The sequence below is a fragment of the Sciurus vulgaris genome, assembly GCF_902686455.1.
Source record: "Sciurus vulgaris genome assembly, chromosome: 2".
Lineage (NCBI taxonomy): Eukaryota > Metazoa > Chordata > Mammalia > Rodentia > Sciuridae > Sciurus > Sciurus vulgaris.
Genome location: NC_136462.1, coordinates 203,077,976 through 203,096,444, shown reverse-complemented (window position 1 = coordinate 203,096,444; position 18,469 = coordinate 203,077,976). Strand labels below are relative to the sequence as shown.

Here is an 18,469-nt window from a genome sequence, read left to right as displayed (position 1 = left end):
ACTGCCCCAATGCGGGAGAGTCCTGGCTTTGTCAAGGAGAATCAAGCTGGAGTTGGAAGATGGGTTGCTGAGCAGAGGAAAAGATGGTGAGTCGGAGAAAGCCCAGCTGGACTCGCCCCACACGCTCTGCCAGCCACGTCCCTCAGCGCAGGGGGTAAGGCAATCGCTTTTCCTGCCTCAGCTGATATGAGCCTTCCGCCCTGAGCTGGAAGCCCTGTCATTACTGAAGATCTTCCAGAATCCTCCAGCTCAGGTGACTCCTGGGGAGCACGGGGACACTAATCTCCTCTCACAGCGTCTCTTCTTCTGAAATAAACGGTGGCTCAGGTGAGGACAGAGCAGTGGGCCTGGCTGTGGCCAGTGAAGTGTGTAGGGAGGGCGGGCACCTCCTTCCCTTACTGCCAGGATTCCAGCTTTCCAGCAGGGAGTGGCCAGGTCACCAGCGCCTGACAACTTCCCTGGTTCCTCCCTGAGAGTGGGATGCTGACCCTCCTTCCCTGGGCACCCAGAGTCAGAGGAGAGATGGACGTGCGGGGACAGCAGTGTGTGGGGAGTCCAGAGCACCCTGGGGCCACCTGGGACAGCTGAAGGCCTGTCCCAGGGCTCCCGGAGGCCGGGTGCTGGTCAGGAGTACAGAGTGGGCGTGCTGGGTGCTCCGGCCTGCAGGAGCACACGGTGGGGAGGACCTCCCGGCGAGGCCTAGTCAGTGCTGCCCTGTGCCCTGCCATCCTCTGGCTCTGGGACGCATGGTCCCTGCTGCTCAGGGGCCTCCAGCAGCCCGGCTGGCGTGAGGTGTGGTCAGCCCCAGCTACGTGTGTGTACCTGTGTGTGCCAGTGCGCTGGGGCCCGAGGGTGGGGTTGGACCGACCTGGGTGGATGGGGCCCGAGGGCCTGGGGGCTGCAGCCATAGATCAGGGGGACAGTGGGGAGGTGGGCAGCTGGGAGCTGTCAGCCCCTGGGTGAGTTACCCGGTGCCTCAACGGCCACTTGCTCAGGGCTCCCTTGAGGGCCAGGTGGACCATGGGTGGTCAGTGTCCAGCCTGGCCCCCTGGTCTGGCAGCACTGCAGAGGCCCAGAGCGGCAGGGGTGCTCCTTCTTGTCCAGGAGCATCCTCCCTGGTGAGGCCTGTGATGTGGCTCAGACCCAGCCTGCCCTCGAGCAGGGTCAGCGGAGAGGTGACACCAGAGCGGGGTGGCAGTGCTATCCCAGGGGACTGGCCTCCTGCTCTTGGCTGCCATCAAGCAGCCCTGCCTGGCTCATAGCCATGTGGTCAGTGTCCTGCTGGGTGGGCCTGGCAATGCCCATGCTCTGCTTCCCGGCCTCCACTCCCCCACTCTCCCTGAGCTCCCAGGCCCCCTGCAGGCAGTTGAGGAACCCCATGCGTGACTGACCAGCATGTGGCCCTCTTGTTGACCTTTGGGACACTCTGAGGGTGAGCTGGCCCAAAGGAGGCTTTGCCCACAATGGCCTTTGGAGTCTAGCTCCTGCCTGGAGACCCTATCCTGCTTCCTGTGCTCCAGGGTGCCTTGCTGAAGCCCCTTCCCTCTCCTTGCACTACCCACGTTGGCACAGTAATTCAGACTAGAGGGTGAGGGACAGCCAGGACACGCGGTTCTTTATTCTTTGACCCTGTGAGAAAAGGTTTAAAAGAAGGAGGAAAACAGAGTGAAACAAAGCCCTGGCTGTGGAGCAGCCGCCAGCAGGTGGGCAGTGTGCAGGGGAGGCCCCATCAGGTGGGCTGGGACCCCTCTTCAGGCAGCCTCAGGATATTCAGCCACCACAGTGGAGCAGAGCCAGGAGCTCCTCTGCGGAGCCGGCAGGCCTGCGACCTCCTGAGCTGTCTCCCGGTCCAGGTGGGCAGACTCCAGGGGGAGCCTGCGACCAGCCTTGCTCCCTGGACGGAGATCGCTTTGTCCAGATGTGTGGCTGAGACCCCTGGTTTGCCACCGAGCCTCTGAGCCCAGAGCCCTTCGGCCCCCAAGGCACCTTGCACACCTCTTCTCAGCTCAGTTGCTCAGATCTGAGAACTTCCCCAGGCTCAGAGGGGAGAGAGGCTGTGGGGGCAGCATGGGCCCTGCCACTGGGCTCAGAGGGAAGGGGGAGGGGGAGGAGGAGGAGAGGGAGGAGGAGGAGAGGGAGGAGGAGAAAGGAGGGAGGAGGAGGGAGGAGGAGGGAGGAGGGAGGAGGAGGGAGGAGGAGGGAGGAGGGAGGAGGAGGGAGGAGGAGGGAGGAGGGAGGAGGAGGGAGGAGAAGGGAGGAGGGAGGGGGAGGGAGGGGGAGGGAGGAGGAGGGAGGGAGGAGGAGGGAGGAGGAGGGAGGAGGAGGAGGAGGGAAGGTGGTTTCCTGGAGGAGGGCTTCCTGAACGGGAAGGGGAAGAGGGAGGGGTGGAGAGTGAGGCAGGGAGGAGGGGGAAAGGAGGAGGGAGGAGAAGGAGGCCAAAGGAGGGGAGGAAGGGAGGGGAGAGAGGAGAGTGAGGAGGGGAGGGGGACCTGCCTGCCTGGCTGCCACAGGTCTGCTGGGGGCAGAGCCCAGTCAGTGATTCTCAGGCGGGGGCCCTGGCCCCTGGCCTCTGCTCCTGTCCTCTTGGCTGCCTGGGCTCAGCGTTGGAACGTAGGCAGCAGACGAACGCTTCTTCCCAGAGGACAGGCAGCTCACCCTCCAGGGCCAGCGTTTTGGAATGCGTGCTGCCGACATCCATCATGGCCCTGGCACAAATCCAATTAGAGGAGAACAATTTGTAAGTCTCGGACTGTGTTTACAGCTTCCTAAATTCACTCTTCTTCCTTAAGAAGAAAACAAGACAAAACAAGACAGCGACCCACTGACAGGCCACAGCAGGCAGAGCAGAAAGCAGCGTGCCCGCCAGCTGCGCCAGGGCCGCCCCTCCTGTCCCCTCCACCACCTCCGGAGCCCCTGCCTCCCAGCCCCTGTCTGCTCTGACCATCCTGGTTTAGGGGTTGAGATGGCTGCGGAGTCAGAAGAGCCCTCGGCGCCCGGCTAACTTCCAGCCACCAGCCCCACTCCTGGGCCTGGGAGGTGTAGTCACCCGCTGGGCCTGAGCCTGGGACAGCAGGCAACAAGTAGCAGCTGTCATTATTGTGTCGCGGTTGCTGGACACACTCATTAGCTGCAAACCTTCACAATGGGCCCTTGGTGAGAAATGGAGGACCTGAGGCCAATTAGGCTCCTAATTAGTGGTTTCCAGGTGCGGCCATTGCCTGGCAGTGGGGCTGCTGCAATTAACCTTGGAGGGTCCTAGATCGCTCTCGTGGGAATACGTGGGTGGGGCTGCTGCCTGCGCGGGAGATGCGCGCACAGGTGGGGATGCGCAGGGCGAGTGTCAGAGGCCCTCAGCTTCAGTGACCACCTATTCCTGGGTCACCAGAGACCTGTCCAAGGTTCAAGCCAGGGAATGAGGGGGCTGTTGGCACTCAGAGGCATCGCTGACCAGCTCTTTCTGTCCTCGTCCTGTCCAACAGGACGAGGGGACGGTAGTTGTTCAATGCACACGCGCTCTGCACTGGCTGTAACCAGCCGCCCGGGCTTCAGCAACGATGAAGTTCACGTTGTGGCCTTGGCGGGGAAGTGAGGCAGGAGCAGGTCAGTAAGCCCCAGGCCCTCTGGGTCTGCCCGAGCCTGAAGGCCCCTACAGTGCTGTGCTGTTGGAGGAGCACTGTTGCAGGTGGCAGAGTGATGACCACGCGGGAGAATGGTCCTGCCAAACTTCCCCTGAGGGTCCCACTAAGGGCCTTGTCCTAATTCCAATGTGGCACCACTGGAGGTGCACTTCTTGGCCTGGGGGCAGCTGGGGGAGCCAAGGGACCTCTCTTCTCCCTTAAAGCAGTGGGTGAGCACAAGTGGTCTGTCACCTAGCACAACCACCCAGCCATGGAAAGGGAGGAAGCCATCTGCTGCCCCCTGGTACTGCGGGGTTGAGCAGGGAGAAGCCACCAAGCTGACAGGAAGCCCACATCCATTGACAGGAAGTCATTATCCATTCTAGGAAGTTTCACCCACTGACAGGAAGTCCTCATCCATTGACAGGAAGTGCTCATCCATTGACAGGAAGTGCTCATCCACTGACAGGAAGTCCTCATAGCAGTAGAGAACCCAGCTGAGTGGTTGGGGGCTAGCGGGACCAGGGCAGGGGGTGCCAGCGTCTGTTAGGCAGATGTGCCGCTGTCCTGCAACCACAGACACCCAGTACCTGATGGTGGCGGACTCGTATGCGATGATGTGCATTTCGATGAAGCTGTGTTTTTAAAAACGTGTGGTCTTTAAAAGCCACCACCTCTGCTTGGAGGGGCCAGACCCAGACTAGGGCAGCAAGGGGAGGGAAGGAATCACAAGAGGGCAGCTGGAGGCAGGGCAGCTTCTTCAAGTGAGGGGTCCACCCTGTGGGGCTGGGCCTGGAGCTTCTCCCTCAGGGAGAGGATGCTAGGGAGCTGAGTGCCCGGTTTCTGCCTGGGGCCTTCTCTGGCCAGGACCTGCTTTCCCAGGCTCCTTCCAGGGAGATGTCCAGCCGAGCGGCCTTCCAACCTGGGCGACCTGCCTGGTGACAGCTCCTCACCTCATGGGCTTGGCGCAGGTCCAGCACTGATTCTCAGCCGTGGTCCACGAGTCCAGGGAGCCCATGGATTTCTTGCTCACTGCTGGTCGCAGACCCTGTCCACTTCCCAGCAAGGAGGGGCTTTTCCAGGACCACGGAAGGCTGGCATCCAGCTCGGTGCAGAAACACTCCAAGGGGTGTGGGGGAGGGACGCCTGTGCCCGCTTGCACTGGGCAGGAGGGGCGCTGACTGGGGAGGGGACTTGGGACCATGCTGGCGGGCTCAGGCCAGGCCTGCGCTGCCCCCTGGAGCCCACTGGTGGGAACTGTGGACCCGCCCAACACTCCCACACCGGGGTGCCCCCTAGGAGGAACCAGGAGCTGGCCCCTGCTTAGAGCTTGCAGCCAGAGCTGGAGGTCTCCACCTGGCAGCTGGCCAGAAGCATTTTCAGAAAACAGCCCTTTGTTTTGGCTAAAGTGAATCCATACACCCCTTTGGGTCATGGGGTCACGTTTGCCGGGGGTCCTCTGGTTGGGGCTACGGCAGCCCCAAGCTGGGAAGTCAGGGCACAGCCCGTAGGACATCCTGGCATCCCGAGGCCACTGCCTCTGTCCTTCACAGGGGTGAGGGCTGCAGGGACCCTGGAGGAGCAGGTAGCACGGCCAGGCTGTGCACCATGGTCGGCCCGGGTGTGGGGTGGGGGCAGGGGCCACAGGCAGAGCTGGGATCCCGGGCTCTGTGGGAGTCCCAGGGGAGCTGGCATAGTGCTGCCTGGACTGGGGGGTGCATGAGACACGCCAGGGAGAATCCAGGGGCCTGACACTGAGGGGCAGCCAGTCGTCAAGTGGACGTGTAGCCCGAGCCGCAGTGAGGAGGTGAGTTATTCGTGTTAAATTAAAACAACTTCTAAGCCTAAAGGTAACCAGCGCCAGGGCCGTGGGACAGCTGGACAGACGGCGGTGACACTGCTCTGGACACGGGGAGAGTGCCCGTGGGTCAGGAGCATGAGGCCTGGCTCCAGGAACACACGGGCATGGCCAGGTGGCCCCTGGGGAGGAACAGGGCAGGAGCACTGTCTGCGCTGGCCCCTCGAGCACAGGCCACAGGCCTGTAGCGTCCCAGGGCTGGTGTGGCAGGCAGAGCGGTGGCTCTGCAGCCTCCCAGGGAGGAACTGGCCGCAGCAGCTGGGCCGGCCGCGGCCTCACAGGTCTGACCACCAGCCGAGGTCGAGGTTCAGCCCACGCCCACCGGGAACAGAGTGAGTTCCTCACTTCTGATTTTTTTTTTTTTTTTTTTTTTTTTGCGGTGCTGGGGATTGAACCCAGGGCCTTGTCTTGCGAGGCAGGTGCTCTACCTACTGAGCTATCTCCCCAGCCCCACTTCTAATATTTATAGTCCACATAGATTTACAGATCTCGTGCTCTGGCTGTTGTCCTGGACGTCCCCTCCCTGGAGGACGATGTGGCCCAGGCAGTGCCATGCCTCCCTTGCCCTCCGTCTCTTGCTCTGCCCTGAAGATGCGATTCCCCCCTGCCTCTCTGCTCCGGTGCCACTCCCCTGATGGCATCCCTGAGGGGCAGTGCCTGCTCCCGAGCTCACCTGCCCCCTCTGGTCCTATGGGGACCGCTGTGCTCCTGCAGACCAGAGGGCCCAGGTGGCTCCCGGGCGGAGCCTCTCACGGGATGGACGGCACACAGAGGTGCAGCCCTCCTTATCAGCAGTGTCCGGCCTCCTGCCCACCCCAACTCCCTCAGGGCATTTGCGGGGTGGGGAGGTCAGTGGCGCGGGCCTGTCCCCACTGGGCCATGAGGAGGGAGCTGCTGCCCGTAGCTCTGTTCTTGGGTGGCAGGAGGGCAAGGACAGTCTGTGCCAGAGAGCATGAGGGATGGGCAACACCACCTTCAGACTCGGAATGAAACCCGTGGTGCCGGACGCAAGCTTTAAATATTAAAATGTATTTACATATGCACAGTTCAAGGCGGAGACAGCAGCACTCCCCACTGGCCACTGGCCTCTCCCTGCAGGATTCACGCGGATTTGCGGATGGACCGCACGTGACCAGGTACGAAATGCGCTTGTATGCAAAGTGTGAGTCCACTAATGTATTTATGCAAGTTCCTCCCCATCCAGTGCAGAGGTCACAGGCTTGGAGGACAGGAGGCGACAGGTCGGTCAATCAGGGGCTGCAGGCTCCTTTGGAAGAAGCAGGAAGCCAGGGCTGGGGGGCAGCCCACAAGATGCACTGCCCTGAAGGCCCAGGCTGGAGGCTGCATCCCCCTCCTCCTGCCTCGAGGCTCTGAGCCCCCCAGCCCCTGGCCGGTGCTCAGTCGCTCAGTCGATGCTGGGCACCCACAGGGGCAGGATCCGAGGGCAACGCTCTGGGGGAGTCTTGGTGCTGGGGCCCTTCTGAGGGGAAGTCAGCGCAGCCGCCGGGCTCAGGGAAGCAGGAGGGGCTGCTGGGCCTGGAGCAGCAGGGGTCAGATGTTGCTCTGCTGCTGGGGGTCTGTGGGGGTCTCTGAGGCGGAGGACTGGCTGGGCAGGGAGGCTTCCGTGCCGTCAGCAGATCCCGACCGGGGCTGGTACAGGAAGCAGGCAGAGGCGAAGGAGAGGAAGCCAAGAACCTGGGAGACACACAGGAGGGGCTGTGGAACTGGCTGCCTGCCCCCAGCTGCCACCTCCTCTCAAGGACCCTTGAGTCCACCCCTCTGGAGAGAAGACTCAGGTTCCCCCGTGGACACCACCCATCGGTGAGGGAAGGAAGCCAGGCCTCCACTGGGGCAGGGGCAGAGGACAGGGGCACGGCGCATCTTGGCACCTTGGTGGGCAGTGTCCCCCAAAGGAAGTGTGGAAGTCCCAATCCAGACACGTGGGGGGACTTGGAACAGGGTCTCGGCAGAGGTCACTAAGTAAGGAAGCTAAGCCCGGCCCCCTGGACTCCAGGTGGCCCTAAGTCATAGAAAATGGGAGCGTGAAAGGGAAGTGGGCCCGGCATCAGCACTGGGCCTCCCCGCACGTGGGTGGGCAGGCTCCCCCGGGCCCTAGAGGACGGCGCTGCTGTGGGCACCTTGATCTAGACTTTGGCCTCGGAGCCCTGATGGGCCGTGTGCCCTTGCAGGTCTGTCTGAGGGCTTTGCTGAGGTGCCACCCCACAGGCTGGCACAATCTGCTCCGTGCCCAGGGGCAATTTCTCAACCCCAGAGCTGGGCTTTCCTCACCCGGTGCCTGGGCCACACAGACTTGCCGGGTATGAGGGGCCATGTGCTGGTCATGAAACCAGCTGAGCAGGAAAGTGCCCTCCGTACACAGAGCGGGCGTGCACCCCCAGCAGACCGCCCACCACGCTTCCTGGGTGCCACCCGGGCTGTGGGCCTGAGGCAACACTCGGGAGGGCTGTTTCCAGTGGCTGGAGGCCAGCTGTTCACAGGCGCCTGTCTGCACCCACCTCTGAGTCGACACCCACCCCAGGGCTTCTGAGGCCCACCGCGGGGCCTGCCGCCGCAGGGCCCTGGGACGCCCAGCTCAGCAGCAGAAGGCTGGGCGCCCTGGGACCCCTGCTCTTCTCCAGAGCTGCACAACCCCTCGCGGACTCCCTGGGGTGACTGAGAATCCTCGGGGGCCAGGGGCTCCCAGCCTAGACCCAGGCCCTAGGCAGGGGCTCTGTCCTCCGTGAGGAGCAAGGCCGACACCACGCTCCGCCCAGGGAGTCTGTCAAAGAGCCTAAGAGCCGAAGAAAGAGGGTCAGGCCGGACCCGAGGGGCTTCACCCATGTGGGCTACCTTACAAGGTCGGTGACCCCCAGGCCTGGCCTGTGGGAGGGGCGGCTGCAGGCCAGGGAGCGGCAGCCCCTGACTCCTGGGCCCCGACTCCCCGCACAGCACGCTGGTCCCGCAGCCCAGCTCACGGGGAGCGGGAGGATGCCCCCCGAAGCCCAGCTGCAGGAAGGCCAGGGAGTCTAAGCTGGACACGCGGACTGACCCCAGCCCACTGGGGAAGAGCCGCCCTCGGCCCCCATCACCCTGGCCACTCACCTTGTAGGCGAGCCCCGCGGCGAGCAGGTACCGGCTCATGGCCGCGTTCTGGTACACGAGGCAGGAGCCCTGCTGTCCACGCTGGTCCTGCCACAGCAGGCAGGCCCCGTCGATCACCCAGCCAAAGGCGATGGGCCCGGGGATGCTGCCTGTGGAGAGGCCGGGTCAGCACCCACGGCACAGACGAGGGGGAGTGGACACCCAGCACGCATGAGCTCCCAGCTAGGCGACGCTGCCCTGGGTGTTTTCAGGGTTGGAGAGGGGCTTAAGTGGCCCTCTCTCTGGGGACTTGGCAGTACCCCATCTCCAAGCAGGGGGACTTTGTGTTAATGAGGGAGGCAATACTCTGGGCAAATGAAGAACATTGGGCCCCTCTAGTGGACAGTAAGAGAACGGATCCTTCGTAGCCGCACAGCATCGTGCTAGGATGCCACAGTTTAGTGAGGAGTCTCCTCTGGTGCCCTTGTGCAGTGAACACAGTGAACAACTGTACGTGGCATCCTCATGCTGCACAGTACCTAGCGTTCTGACCACAATCCACTGGATTCCCAAGGCAAAGGACCTCTGCTGGTCACTCACACATCTGCAATGGAGAACTGCCGTGTCAGCACACAGAAACGCGGCTTCTCGCCAAGCTACGCCCCCACAGCAGCAGCCCCATCCCACCTTCCTGGGGGTGCCACTCCGGGACCTCTTGGGGTCAGCAGGGCGCCCCGTGTGCCATGAGGGCAGCAGCGACTCACCGCAGTGTGGCGGTCAGTGCTGGGATGCTGCTGAGGAAGGTGAAGAGGATCACCAGGAACACGAGGGCCAGCAGGAGGGCCTTGCTCTCGCAGGCAGAGGGGCACTTCCCCGCCGTGGCGCGGCCAGCGCCCGCGGAGTCGCTGGGAGGGATGCAGCTGCAGCCGCGGTACACCTGGGGAGCCCAAGGGCAGTGCTGCAGGCGGGCGGCAGACGGGGCTCCCGCGTCAGGGCCTGGTGGGGCAGCAGCCACTCACCTTCTGGCCGCCCAGGCTCATCTCGGTGGCTGCAGGGCAGCCCGCGTGGCAGGGGGAGAAGTACACGGCCCCGTCGGAGCCACACACGGGGCTGTAGTGCTCCGGCCGGCAGCGGCAGGCGGCGTTGCAGGCAGCTGTGAGGTTCAGGTGGCCTCTGGGCAGCAGGCTGCAGGGAGTCAGGGCAGTGGGAAGGAGGCCAGAGCAGGCCCGAGGCCCAGGGCACCCCAGGGCTGGCCCCCAGCCCGCTAGGCCTGCGGCACCCTGAGCGCAGTGAGTCTGCTGACTGGTCAGTGCCTCGGTCCTCACAGGGACTAGCGTCAGTGCTCTGAGCCCGTGGGGTGTCAGTGGACGGTCAGTGTGGTCACAGGGCCCAGGGCTTCAGGAAAGAACACAGGCACAACTGCCGTGGCCCAGCACCCACCCAGCCAGGCGCGCCTGCTCCGCCTTCCTCTGTCCCCAGCTCGCAGGCGCCTTGGGGACACCTGAGGACAGGCCCTGCACTCCCTCCTAGCAGTGGCCCGTGGCAGGGCACCTTGAGCCAGGCCACCTGCAGGCCACTATTGCCAAGAAGCTGCAGTGGGCTCTGGCATCGGGTCTCAAGGACGCCAGCTCAAGGGCTCCGGCAGACACAGGGCCGGCGGAGGTGCCGGTGGGGTCGGGCCTCCCACCCGCTGACCCCACGGACAGGCCCGGCTCCCTCCGGTGACACACAAGCCCTGGCCAGCCACGCCATTGGCCAGGGCCCTGAGCTGCAGAGGAGACCGAGGCCTGGGGGTGTGGCACTCTGGACGGAGCCAGGACTCAGCAGTGCCAGTCACTGTGACTCAGGGCAGTGGACACCCTGCGGGGTGGACTCACCCTGAGGGAGGCCCCTCCCAGGATGCCACAGCCCCGCAGTGTCCACCGGTGTGGGCACCCTCTGCCCAGGCCTCACCTTCCACCGTAACCAGTTGTCACACCTGCCACAGGCACGTTGGGGCAGTGCGTGAGGAAGACCAGGAAGGACAGCAGGCTGATCAGGGTGCACAGCAGGCAGAACCGGACGGTGCCCGAGCCACGCAGCTTGAACCTGTTCACGAAGTAGCCGCCCAGGAGCGTGCCGCCACCACCCGCCGGCACCACCAGGTACCCTGGACGGGAGGGGTCAGGGAGGAGTCAGGGAGGCCCAGGTGCTAGTCTCCACTTTATGGGCAAGGCTGGGCTGGCTGAGCTCTTGGCTGCTGCCTGGGCAGGGTGCGGGCACAGCCCAGAGGCCAAGAGCACGGGCCGGGGCAGCTCCAGGTCCCCCTAGGCCCTGCCGAGCCTGTAGGCCAGCCTGGACAGTGAGTCTGCTGGGAGGCTGGGCTGGTGGGCGTGTGGCCTCCATTCTGAGAAGTGCCCAGGTGGCCTCAGAGCCACCTCAAAGCCCCCGGCTCTGACGGTAGGAGGGGAGGAGGGCGCGTGGGAGTGGGAGAGGGGCTTGAGGGAATGACCGCGTGGGGTCTGGGCAGGTTGTCTGGGAGTGGGTGGACGCCTGACACCCCTGGCCTCCAGGCAGTGGCCCTGAAGCCTGGGCCTGGCCAGTGGGCCAACATGCTGACCCCTGCCCATACTGTGCCCACACGGTGGGATCCGTGGGCTGGGAACTGCTGTGGGAGGCCTGAGAAGCCCCCCAGGCCTGGAGGCAGCCTGCTTGCCACTTGAGGCCCACCGGGGCAGAGGCCTGCTTCTGCCAGGCAGTGCCCGGCTCACAGGGCAGACAGCCCCAGCCCTTCTGTGACAGATGGCACCGCAGCCCAGGAGGCGAGCCGTGGAGCCCTGCCCACTCTGGGACGTGGCCCTTCCACCCTGCCCCAGGCTGCACTCGACTCCTGCTTCCCAGCCGGTGGGTAAGAGGGTCCCTTTGACCACCCCAAGATCCTCACCAAACAAGGTGGCGGCTTCCGAGGCGCTCAGGCTGAACTGGGCCTCGAGGAACTTGGGTCCGAACGTGGACATGGCAGCAATGAGTGTGGCCTCGGTGGCCCCCGCCAGGCAGAGCAGGGTGAAAGTGGGGTTCTTCAGGAGGAGCCACATAGAGCTAGACAGGCAGGGGAACGGAAGGCAGAGGAGACCGAGGGTCAGAGTGGACCAGATCCACCCTGAAGCCACTGCCCAACCCCTGAGTGCAGAGGGCCCTGGTTCTGAGGGCAGTGGAGGATAGTGAGGAGGCACCCCACATTTATTCCACAGAAACCAGGGGGGTACGAGGCTGGGCTTGGAGGGCAGAGGGCAACCTCTGGCCCTCTCATTCTGAAAGCTGCCAAAACTGATCATGGGAGAACCCTGGCTCTGCCAGGCCAGGGACACCGAGTGACCCAGACGCTGCCCAAGCGCTTCCTGGTGGTGCCTGCGACAGCCAGCAGAGGGGCCTGGAGAAGGACAGGGAGGCAGCGGTCACCAGGTCCAGGCTGGATGGACCAGGGAGGACCGGGCACGGGGCCACCAGGAGGTGGGGCCAGCTCTCAGCCTCCGCCCCGGGGGGGAGAAGGGGTGGGAAGTCTCTGGGGCTGGGAACCAGGGCCTCTTCAAGGAGCCCTGGGTGGGCCTGGTCAGCTCCCAACTTCTCTTGACTTGCGCTTGGGGATGGTGGCCATGGGTGGGGGGGTCACATCAGGCTCTTGGGCAGATGAAGCAGGTCTGGATGGAGCCCTCCTGAGGACAGGGGGAGGATGGGGCCTCCTCTCTTGGCCTCCACCTGGCACCTGAGACACATGGGCTGCGTCATGCCGGTGCATGTCCCGCCCCACAGCTTCCCAGGGCGAGACCTTCACTCTGCCCCAGGAGGACCCTGGGCTAACTGATGACTGCAGCTTCAGCATGAGGGTCACACAGTGCTGAGAGGGCGCAGGCGGAGGGCAGAGGCCCTGGGAGCCAGTGGTAGGCGGCCCAGTTGGGGCTTGGCGGGGACACAGACAGCCAGAGAGGGCTGGGCGGCTGCCCTGCCGGCCGTGGCACATCTTCCTTTCAGCGTCAGGAAGGTGGCCGCGAGGGAGGGGCCTCAGAGCCCCGGGCCCTGCCCAGGGGCCTCTGCATCTGCAGCTCAGCGCCCTGAGGGCTCCGGCTCACATGCCAGGGTCAGGGTGCCACTCAGGGGTCTGGACACCCGGACACCCCGTGCTGAGGACCCAGGGCAAAAGCAGGCGATTCTGAGGGCTGAGTGCACAATGTAGCGCCGTCCGCCCAGAGCCGACTGGGCCAGCAGGCGCGGGAGCCCATGTGGGCAGGGGCGTCACGGGTGCCAGGCGGGCCTTGGGCAGCACTGGCAAGGTTCCTTCCTCCCACTCCTGTGCCAGGGATCAGGAGCACGCCATCCTTCAAATTGCTTTCTCTCTGTCAGCTGCTGGGCTTCCAGGTCTCAACAGAAGGAGGAAAAAGCAGAGGAGACCCCATTTCAGAGAAGGTCCAGGTGGGTGCAGGGCTGGGCTGGCCCTGCAGGTCCTGGTGGGCCTGGTGCTCAGGGACTGGGGGTGCGCGGTGAGGCCCTGGGTGCTGCCCAGACCTGCCCAGCTTCAGGTGGCCTGGCTGGTGAGCAGGTAGCTCTGCGGTGGAATGCACACATCCTGTCTCTCCATCCAGCTGCGGGCCGCCAGGCAGACGCCGTGCTGAATTTCCCAGAGACCCAGTCACGACTTCAGGGAGAACACATGCACCAGAGTTGGTGCCACAGCCTGTTCAGGGAACTGACCCTGGCGCGCTGCAGCAGGCCCCTGGTGCCCACATCCACGCCGGGAAGAGGAGCAGCTGCTCTGTGCTGGGCGAGTGGCCGCCGACCCCTTGGCTCCTGGAAGTAGGGAGCGTGACCTGGCCTGGCTCTGTCGCTCCAGCACCCCGTCCCTGGGCCCTGCTCTGCCACACCATGGTCACCCCTCCTCAGTGGACAGCTCCCCCAGCCCCGTGGACAGCCCCATGGAATGCAGAGTCCTGCGAGGCAAGGACTCTGGGCACCAGGGGCCCCAGCTCCCCACTGCGCCTCTGAGACCCCAGCAGCTCGGGACTGGTCCCTTTGTGCACACAGACAACGAAGTTGGGCCAGATCACAGACAACCAGAAGGTGGGGTGGGGCGAGGGCAGCGAGCCAAGGAAGTGACTTCTGGGAGGAGAAGGACCGGTGGACAGGGCCAAGGGCCGAGGGCCGCAGCCCAGCACCCCAGTGACCCTGCAGACAACCCAAGCCTGGCCAAGCAGCGGGGCCCAGGCTGTGGGATGGGGCTCACAGGGGGGTCCTGGGGCCCGACACAGCTTCCCCGGGGACCTGTGGGGCACATAAGCGGTAGGGAGCCTGGCTGGGGTGGACAGGTTCTCTCCAGGGCTGCGAGGCCACGGGTGTCCCTGGGTGTGGGATGAGGTGCTGGCCCTGGTGTGGCCGTGGTGGCTGCGGCCCTCGCTGGGCACAGCCTCTGCCTGGGAGGCTCTGTGGCTGCTGCCCACGTTTGGGGGCTCAGTGGGTCATGCAGGAAGCTCAGGGGCCGAGGGCTCACCACATGGCCCGGGAGGGGCTGCACGGCCCTCCCCCAGGACCCCCGGGTTCCTGAGGACCCAGGCCGTGCTCCCCAGGTCCTTACAGGGGCAGGTCTCGGACGGTTCTCCCGAAGTTCGGGTTGCTTGCTGCCTCGTGGCTGCGCTCTCTCAGCTGGTGCGCTTCTGCCGCCCTCATGGCCACGTAGCGCTGGGAGCCTGGAGGAGAGTCCGCAGGTGGCCGCAGATCCCAGAGGGCCGGGCCTCTGCCAGCCGACCCTGCCTGCTGCTCCGCCCCAGCTCTGGGGGCCCCCCTGACACCTGCCAGCCACTCCTGGATGGCAGACAGCCCACCAGAAACCCAGCACCACCTGGGTCCAGCGGGCGCTCAGAGGGGCCAGCCCTGATGCTGCCTGGCCAGAGGCGTGAAAGGAGGCCACGGGAGGGGGACAGTGGCCAAGGTTGACCGGCCAGCCCTGCCTTCCTCCAAACAGGAGGTTCAGACTCAAGACCCTGAGACCCCACCCGCTCCGCACAGTCAAGTCACTGGAGGAGGAGGGGGCAGGGAGGAAAGATTGGGGCGACTGGGCCAGGGGACCCACCTGGTAGCTGCCGGGGGTAGCCGAGAATAGGGACAGCGATGAGGAAGGCTGCAGCCCCTGTGCCCAGGAAGCCGACCCACCAGGCTCCAACCCACTGTGGGCTCTCCGTGGTCAGCTCTGTCCTGGAAGGGCAGTGGCATTGCGGTCACTGATTGGCTCAGCCATCCCTCCCCGCAACACACAGGCCAGGTGCCTGACTGGCTCCCCCTCTGCAGACCCCCAAGGACCCTCTATACACGGTCAATAGAGGCCCACGGGCTGCCAGTCCATCCTGCCCTGCAGACTGAAGCTAGCCACCTGCTGGTTGGACATCCCCTGGGGCAGCTGGCTGCATGCACAACCTGCACTGGGGACCCGGTCCTCAGGGTTGGGCCCAGGAGAAGGCTCTTCCAGCAATAGCCCCCAAGCCAGCACAGAGGGGGACAGATGGAGTCCCAGGCTCCAGAGGGCTCAGCGGAAGTTTGCTGAGCTCCTGCGGAGAACATGGCATGCGTGACAGCCATCTGCACAGGGACACGCAGACTGAAGCGGGTGAGAGGCCACAGGAGGCAGCAGCCCGAAGCCCCAGTGGGGAAGGGCAGGAGGGACACAGGACGCCCAGCAGGCCAGGAAGCCCCTAGTCAGCAGTGGCTACTCTGCTGTCCCAACGAGAAGACACCACAGCTACCTTGGGGGCGGGAACCGCTCTGCCTCCCGACTTATGCAGAGAGGACCCAGACCCAGGGCTGGAGGGGCAAGGTCGGTGAGCTAGGAGTCTAGACCCGGGGCACGAGGCCCGACCCCTGCAGGCTCTGCACTGACCAGCACACTCCATGTGTCACCCTACCCCGGGGCCAGAAGGGGCTTCTGGGAGGGCAGAGGTCTAGAGAACCCAACAGGTCCATGCAGAATCCCAAGGCCTAGATGTGCTCCAGACACATCTGGCTCTCTGCGTACAGGACAGAGGGCTGTAGCCGCCAGGGCCTGAGCCAGTGCCGGCAAGGGCAGACCGCCCCCTCCCTCCACCACTGCTTTCTCCCCGCCCCTTTTGCTTTCTCACTCTGGCTTAAAAAATTGAGGGGTGGGTACTGGGGATTAAACCCAGGCGCTTTACCACTGGGCCACATCCCCACCCCACACCCTCATATTTTAAAGACGGTCTCACTGAGTTGCCAGGCTGGCCTGGAACGTGAGATCCTCCTGCCTCAGCCTCTGAGTAGCAGGAACAGCAGGCATGGCCATGGTGCCCTGCTCTCCTGGTTAAGTCTCAAAACTAGCGTCACAAATAAGACTCAGGACTCACAAGACACCAGAGCATGCTGGGTCCAGCAGGCGGGGCACTGGGGATGCCCCTCCCCTCCCTCAGTCCGGGCACCCAAGGCAGCCCACAGACCCCCGAGTCCCTGGCAGGTGGCCCTAGCTCCTCCTGCAGGGCTGAGAGCCCACTGCTGGCGCTGTGGTGTCAGAACGGCCGTCCAGGCCCCCAGGTCACTCACCGTCGGCCCAACTCGGTGTACATGTTCAGCATGGCGCCTCCGATCAGGTAGCCAGCAGCAGGGCCCAGGATGGCTGCCGTGTAGAAGATGGCTGTGGGTAACAAGAGGTGTGGGGCCAAGTGCCCTGTGTCTGCGCCTGCTGCCCATCAAGGCCCTGGTCCAGGTCCGTCCACAGCCCGAGCCAGGCCTGATACCTGGGCAGCATCAACTTCTCAAGATGCCCCAGAGGGAACCTGGACTCCAAGGGCAAACGTACCACAACCCACTTGGTAGGTGAGGGCAGCGTCAGGTGGCCACGGCCTGCCCCAGAGGTGAGGGCAGCAGGGGCAGGAAGGGTCCAGCCCCTTGACTGGGGCTTGGGAGGCAGGAGTCCCCTGGTGGAGGAACACGACCCCCGTGTGCCTGGCACCCAGGACAGCACAGCCCAGCCCCAATGTGCTGCCCAGCTGCTGTGCCTATCCCCAGGCTGGGCCTCCTGGGACAGCCAGGCCAGCCAGTGGGTGTGGAGAAGCAGGCGCAGTGGGCAAAGTGAGGCCCACACACAGGAAGGGGAGTGTGTCCACTGCCAAACATGGGCCAGAGCCAGGAGGCTGCATGAGGCCTCAGTGAGGGCCATCTGGGTCGGGGGCCATGCAAGAGTGCTGACTCTTCCTGCCATCTGCCTCCACCTGTGGTGCTGTGCTGGGTTGTCCCAGTGCTGAGTCTCCTGGTTCCTGCCATCTACCTCCACCTGTGGGTCCAGACTCAGAGCAGAGGAGGGCTCATGGGAAGACAGGGCAGGCTGGGGGCTCTGTCCTGCCACTCATCTGCCCGCAGAGCTCCTTCCCAGTATGAGGAGGCTCTGTGGCCGACTCCCTGGGCCCAGTCCTGTGCCTGAGGAAGCAGGAGCCACGGGTCCACAAGATAGGGCTGACCCCGGGTGTGGGCTTTGCTGAGGTTCCCAGGTCCCTGGAGCCCTTGTGGGGCCTCACAGGTCAGCATCCCTCACGTCCATGGCACGCAGGAGAAACCACCGCAGGCTGCATACCAGGAGGGGCCCTGGCCAGGAGAAAGAGGGTGCCCACACAGGCTGGGCCTGGCCACGGTCTCCACAGACACTGGCCCAGGGCTGGCTGTGCTCACTCCGCTAAGGCCAACCTGACCCTTGTGCCCACTGCAGCCCCTTGGCCAGCCCACTCACCGATGTAGACGGGTGAGTAGCTGGACTTGACGTTCTCATCCAAGTAGGTGACGCCCAGTGTGTAGAGGGGCGTGGCGCCCACGCCGTGCAGGAACTGGCCCAGCATGAAGACGAGCCGGTAGCGGGACAGGCCAGAGGTGCCGTCCGCACAGGCCACGCTCTGGTTGGCCGGGCACGTCCGGGCCCCCTCATCCACCCCCACCTCGTAGCGGCCCGCAGTGAAGTGGGGCAGTGCGAACACCAGCGAGCCGCTGCCCAGCACCAGCACGCCCCAGCCCAGCCAGCGGGGCTTGTGCCCGTTGCCCCCAAAGTAGCTGACGAAGGTGAGGCAGAGGCAGGCAGCGATGTCGTAGGTGCTGGCGATGAGCCCACTCTGGTAGCTGTGCAGGTCGAAGCGGCGCTCGATGGAGGTGATGACGGTGTTGATGAAGCCGTTCACTGTCATGCCCTGCAGGAAGGAGGCCGCGCAGAGGAAGAACAGGAGGCCCTTGGGCGTGTTGAAGACCTGCAGGCACCGGGGGGCGAAGGCCCGCCAGCCACACGCTGTGCTCTGGGGCCCCGTGGAGACGGAGACGTAGCGCACCTCACGGGGCCCCAGGCCGCGGTGCTTCTCAGCCCGGGGCTCACACAGGAGCTGGCCACAGGAGTTCAGGGGGCTGTGGGTGGAGCGCAGGGGGCCGGGGGGTGCCCGGCTACCAGGTAGGCCGAGGTCAAACCTGTTTTCAGAGGCCGAGGGCGTGCTGGCAAAGAGGAGCCGCGGCGTAGAAAGGAAGCCCTTGTGCCCCGTGACGTGCTGGGGCATCCTGGCCCCGGGGCGAGGGCCTTGGGGGCCCCCTGAGAGTCGCAGCCCACGTGGCCGGGCGGAAGTCCAATGACGGGGTTCAGCCTGTGGAGAGAGGGTCTGGCTTGCAAACCCACTGCACCCTGAACACAGGCCCTCACGCGGCCTTCCCTGACCCCTCCCCAAATCCAGGGCCCCCTGACCAGACCCACCCTCGGGCATCCCGCCCATCTAGCACTTGTGTGAGCGTTGGAGGCAGAGGCTGTGTCCTGGGAGGGGGACGCTGCCAGGTAGAGGCCCAGGTGGGAGTGGGGTGGCCCAAGGCAGGACTGCTGGGGACAACTGGCCCCCTCCCTGCCCATGGGGCTCTTCCTGTGCAC

At 64.7% G+C, this 18,469-nt stretch overlaps 1 protein-coding gene across 1 annotated transcript; it reads right to left on the bottom strand.

The window, feature by feature from the left end:
- Window positions 1-5,905: 5,905 nt before the first annotated feature.
- SLCO4A1 (solute carrier organic anion transporter family member 4A1) lies at window positions 5,906-18,125 on the bottom strand. Its single transcript, XM_079128528.1, has 11 exons — window positions 17,309-18,125; window positions 16,129-16,219; window positions 14,654-14,775; window positions 14,159-14,270; window positions 11,480-11,634; window positions 10,510-10,705; window positions 9,576-9,741; window positions 9,321-9,493; window positions 9,096-9,160; window positions 8,578-8,726; window positions 5,906-7,170 (listed from the first exon to the last, which is right to left on the bottom strand). Exons 1-11 carry the CDS (start codon window positions 18,108-18,110, stop codon window positions 7,027-7,029), a joined length of 2,175 nt encoding a protein of 724 aa, XP_078984654.1. The 5' UTR covers window positions 18,111-18,125; the 3' UTR covers window positions 5,906-7,026.
- Between the last annotated feature and the right edge of the window lie 344 nt (window positions 18,126-18,469).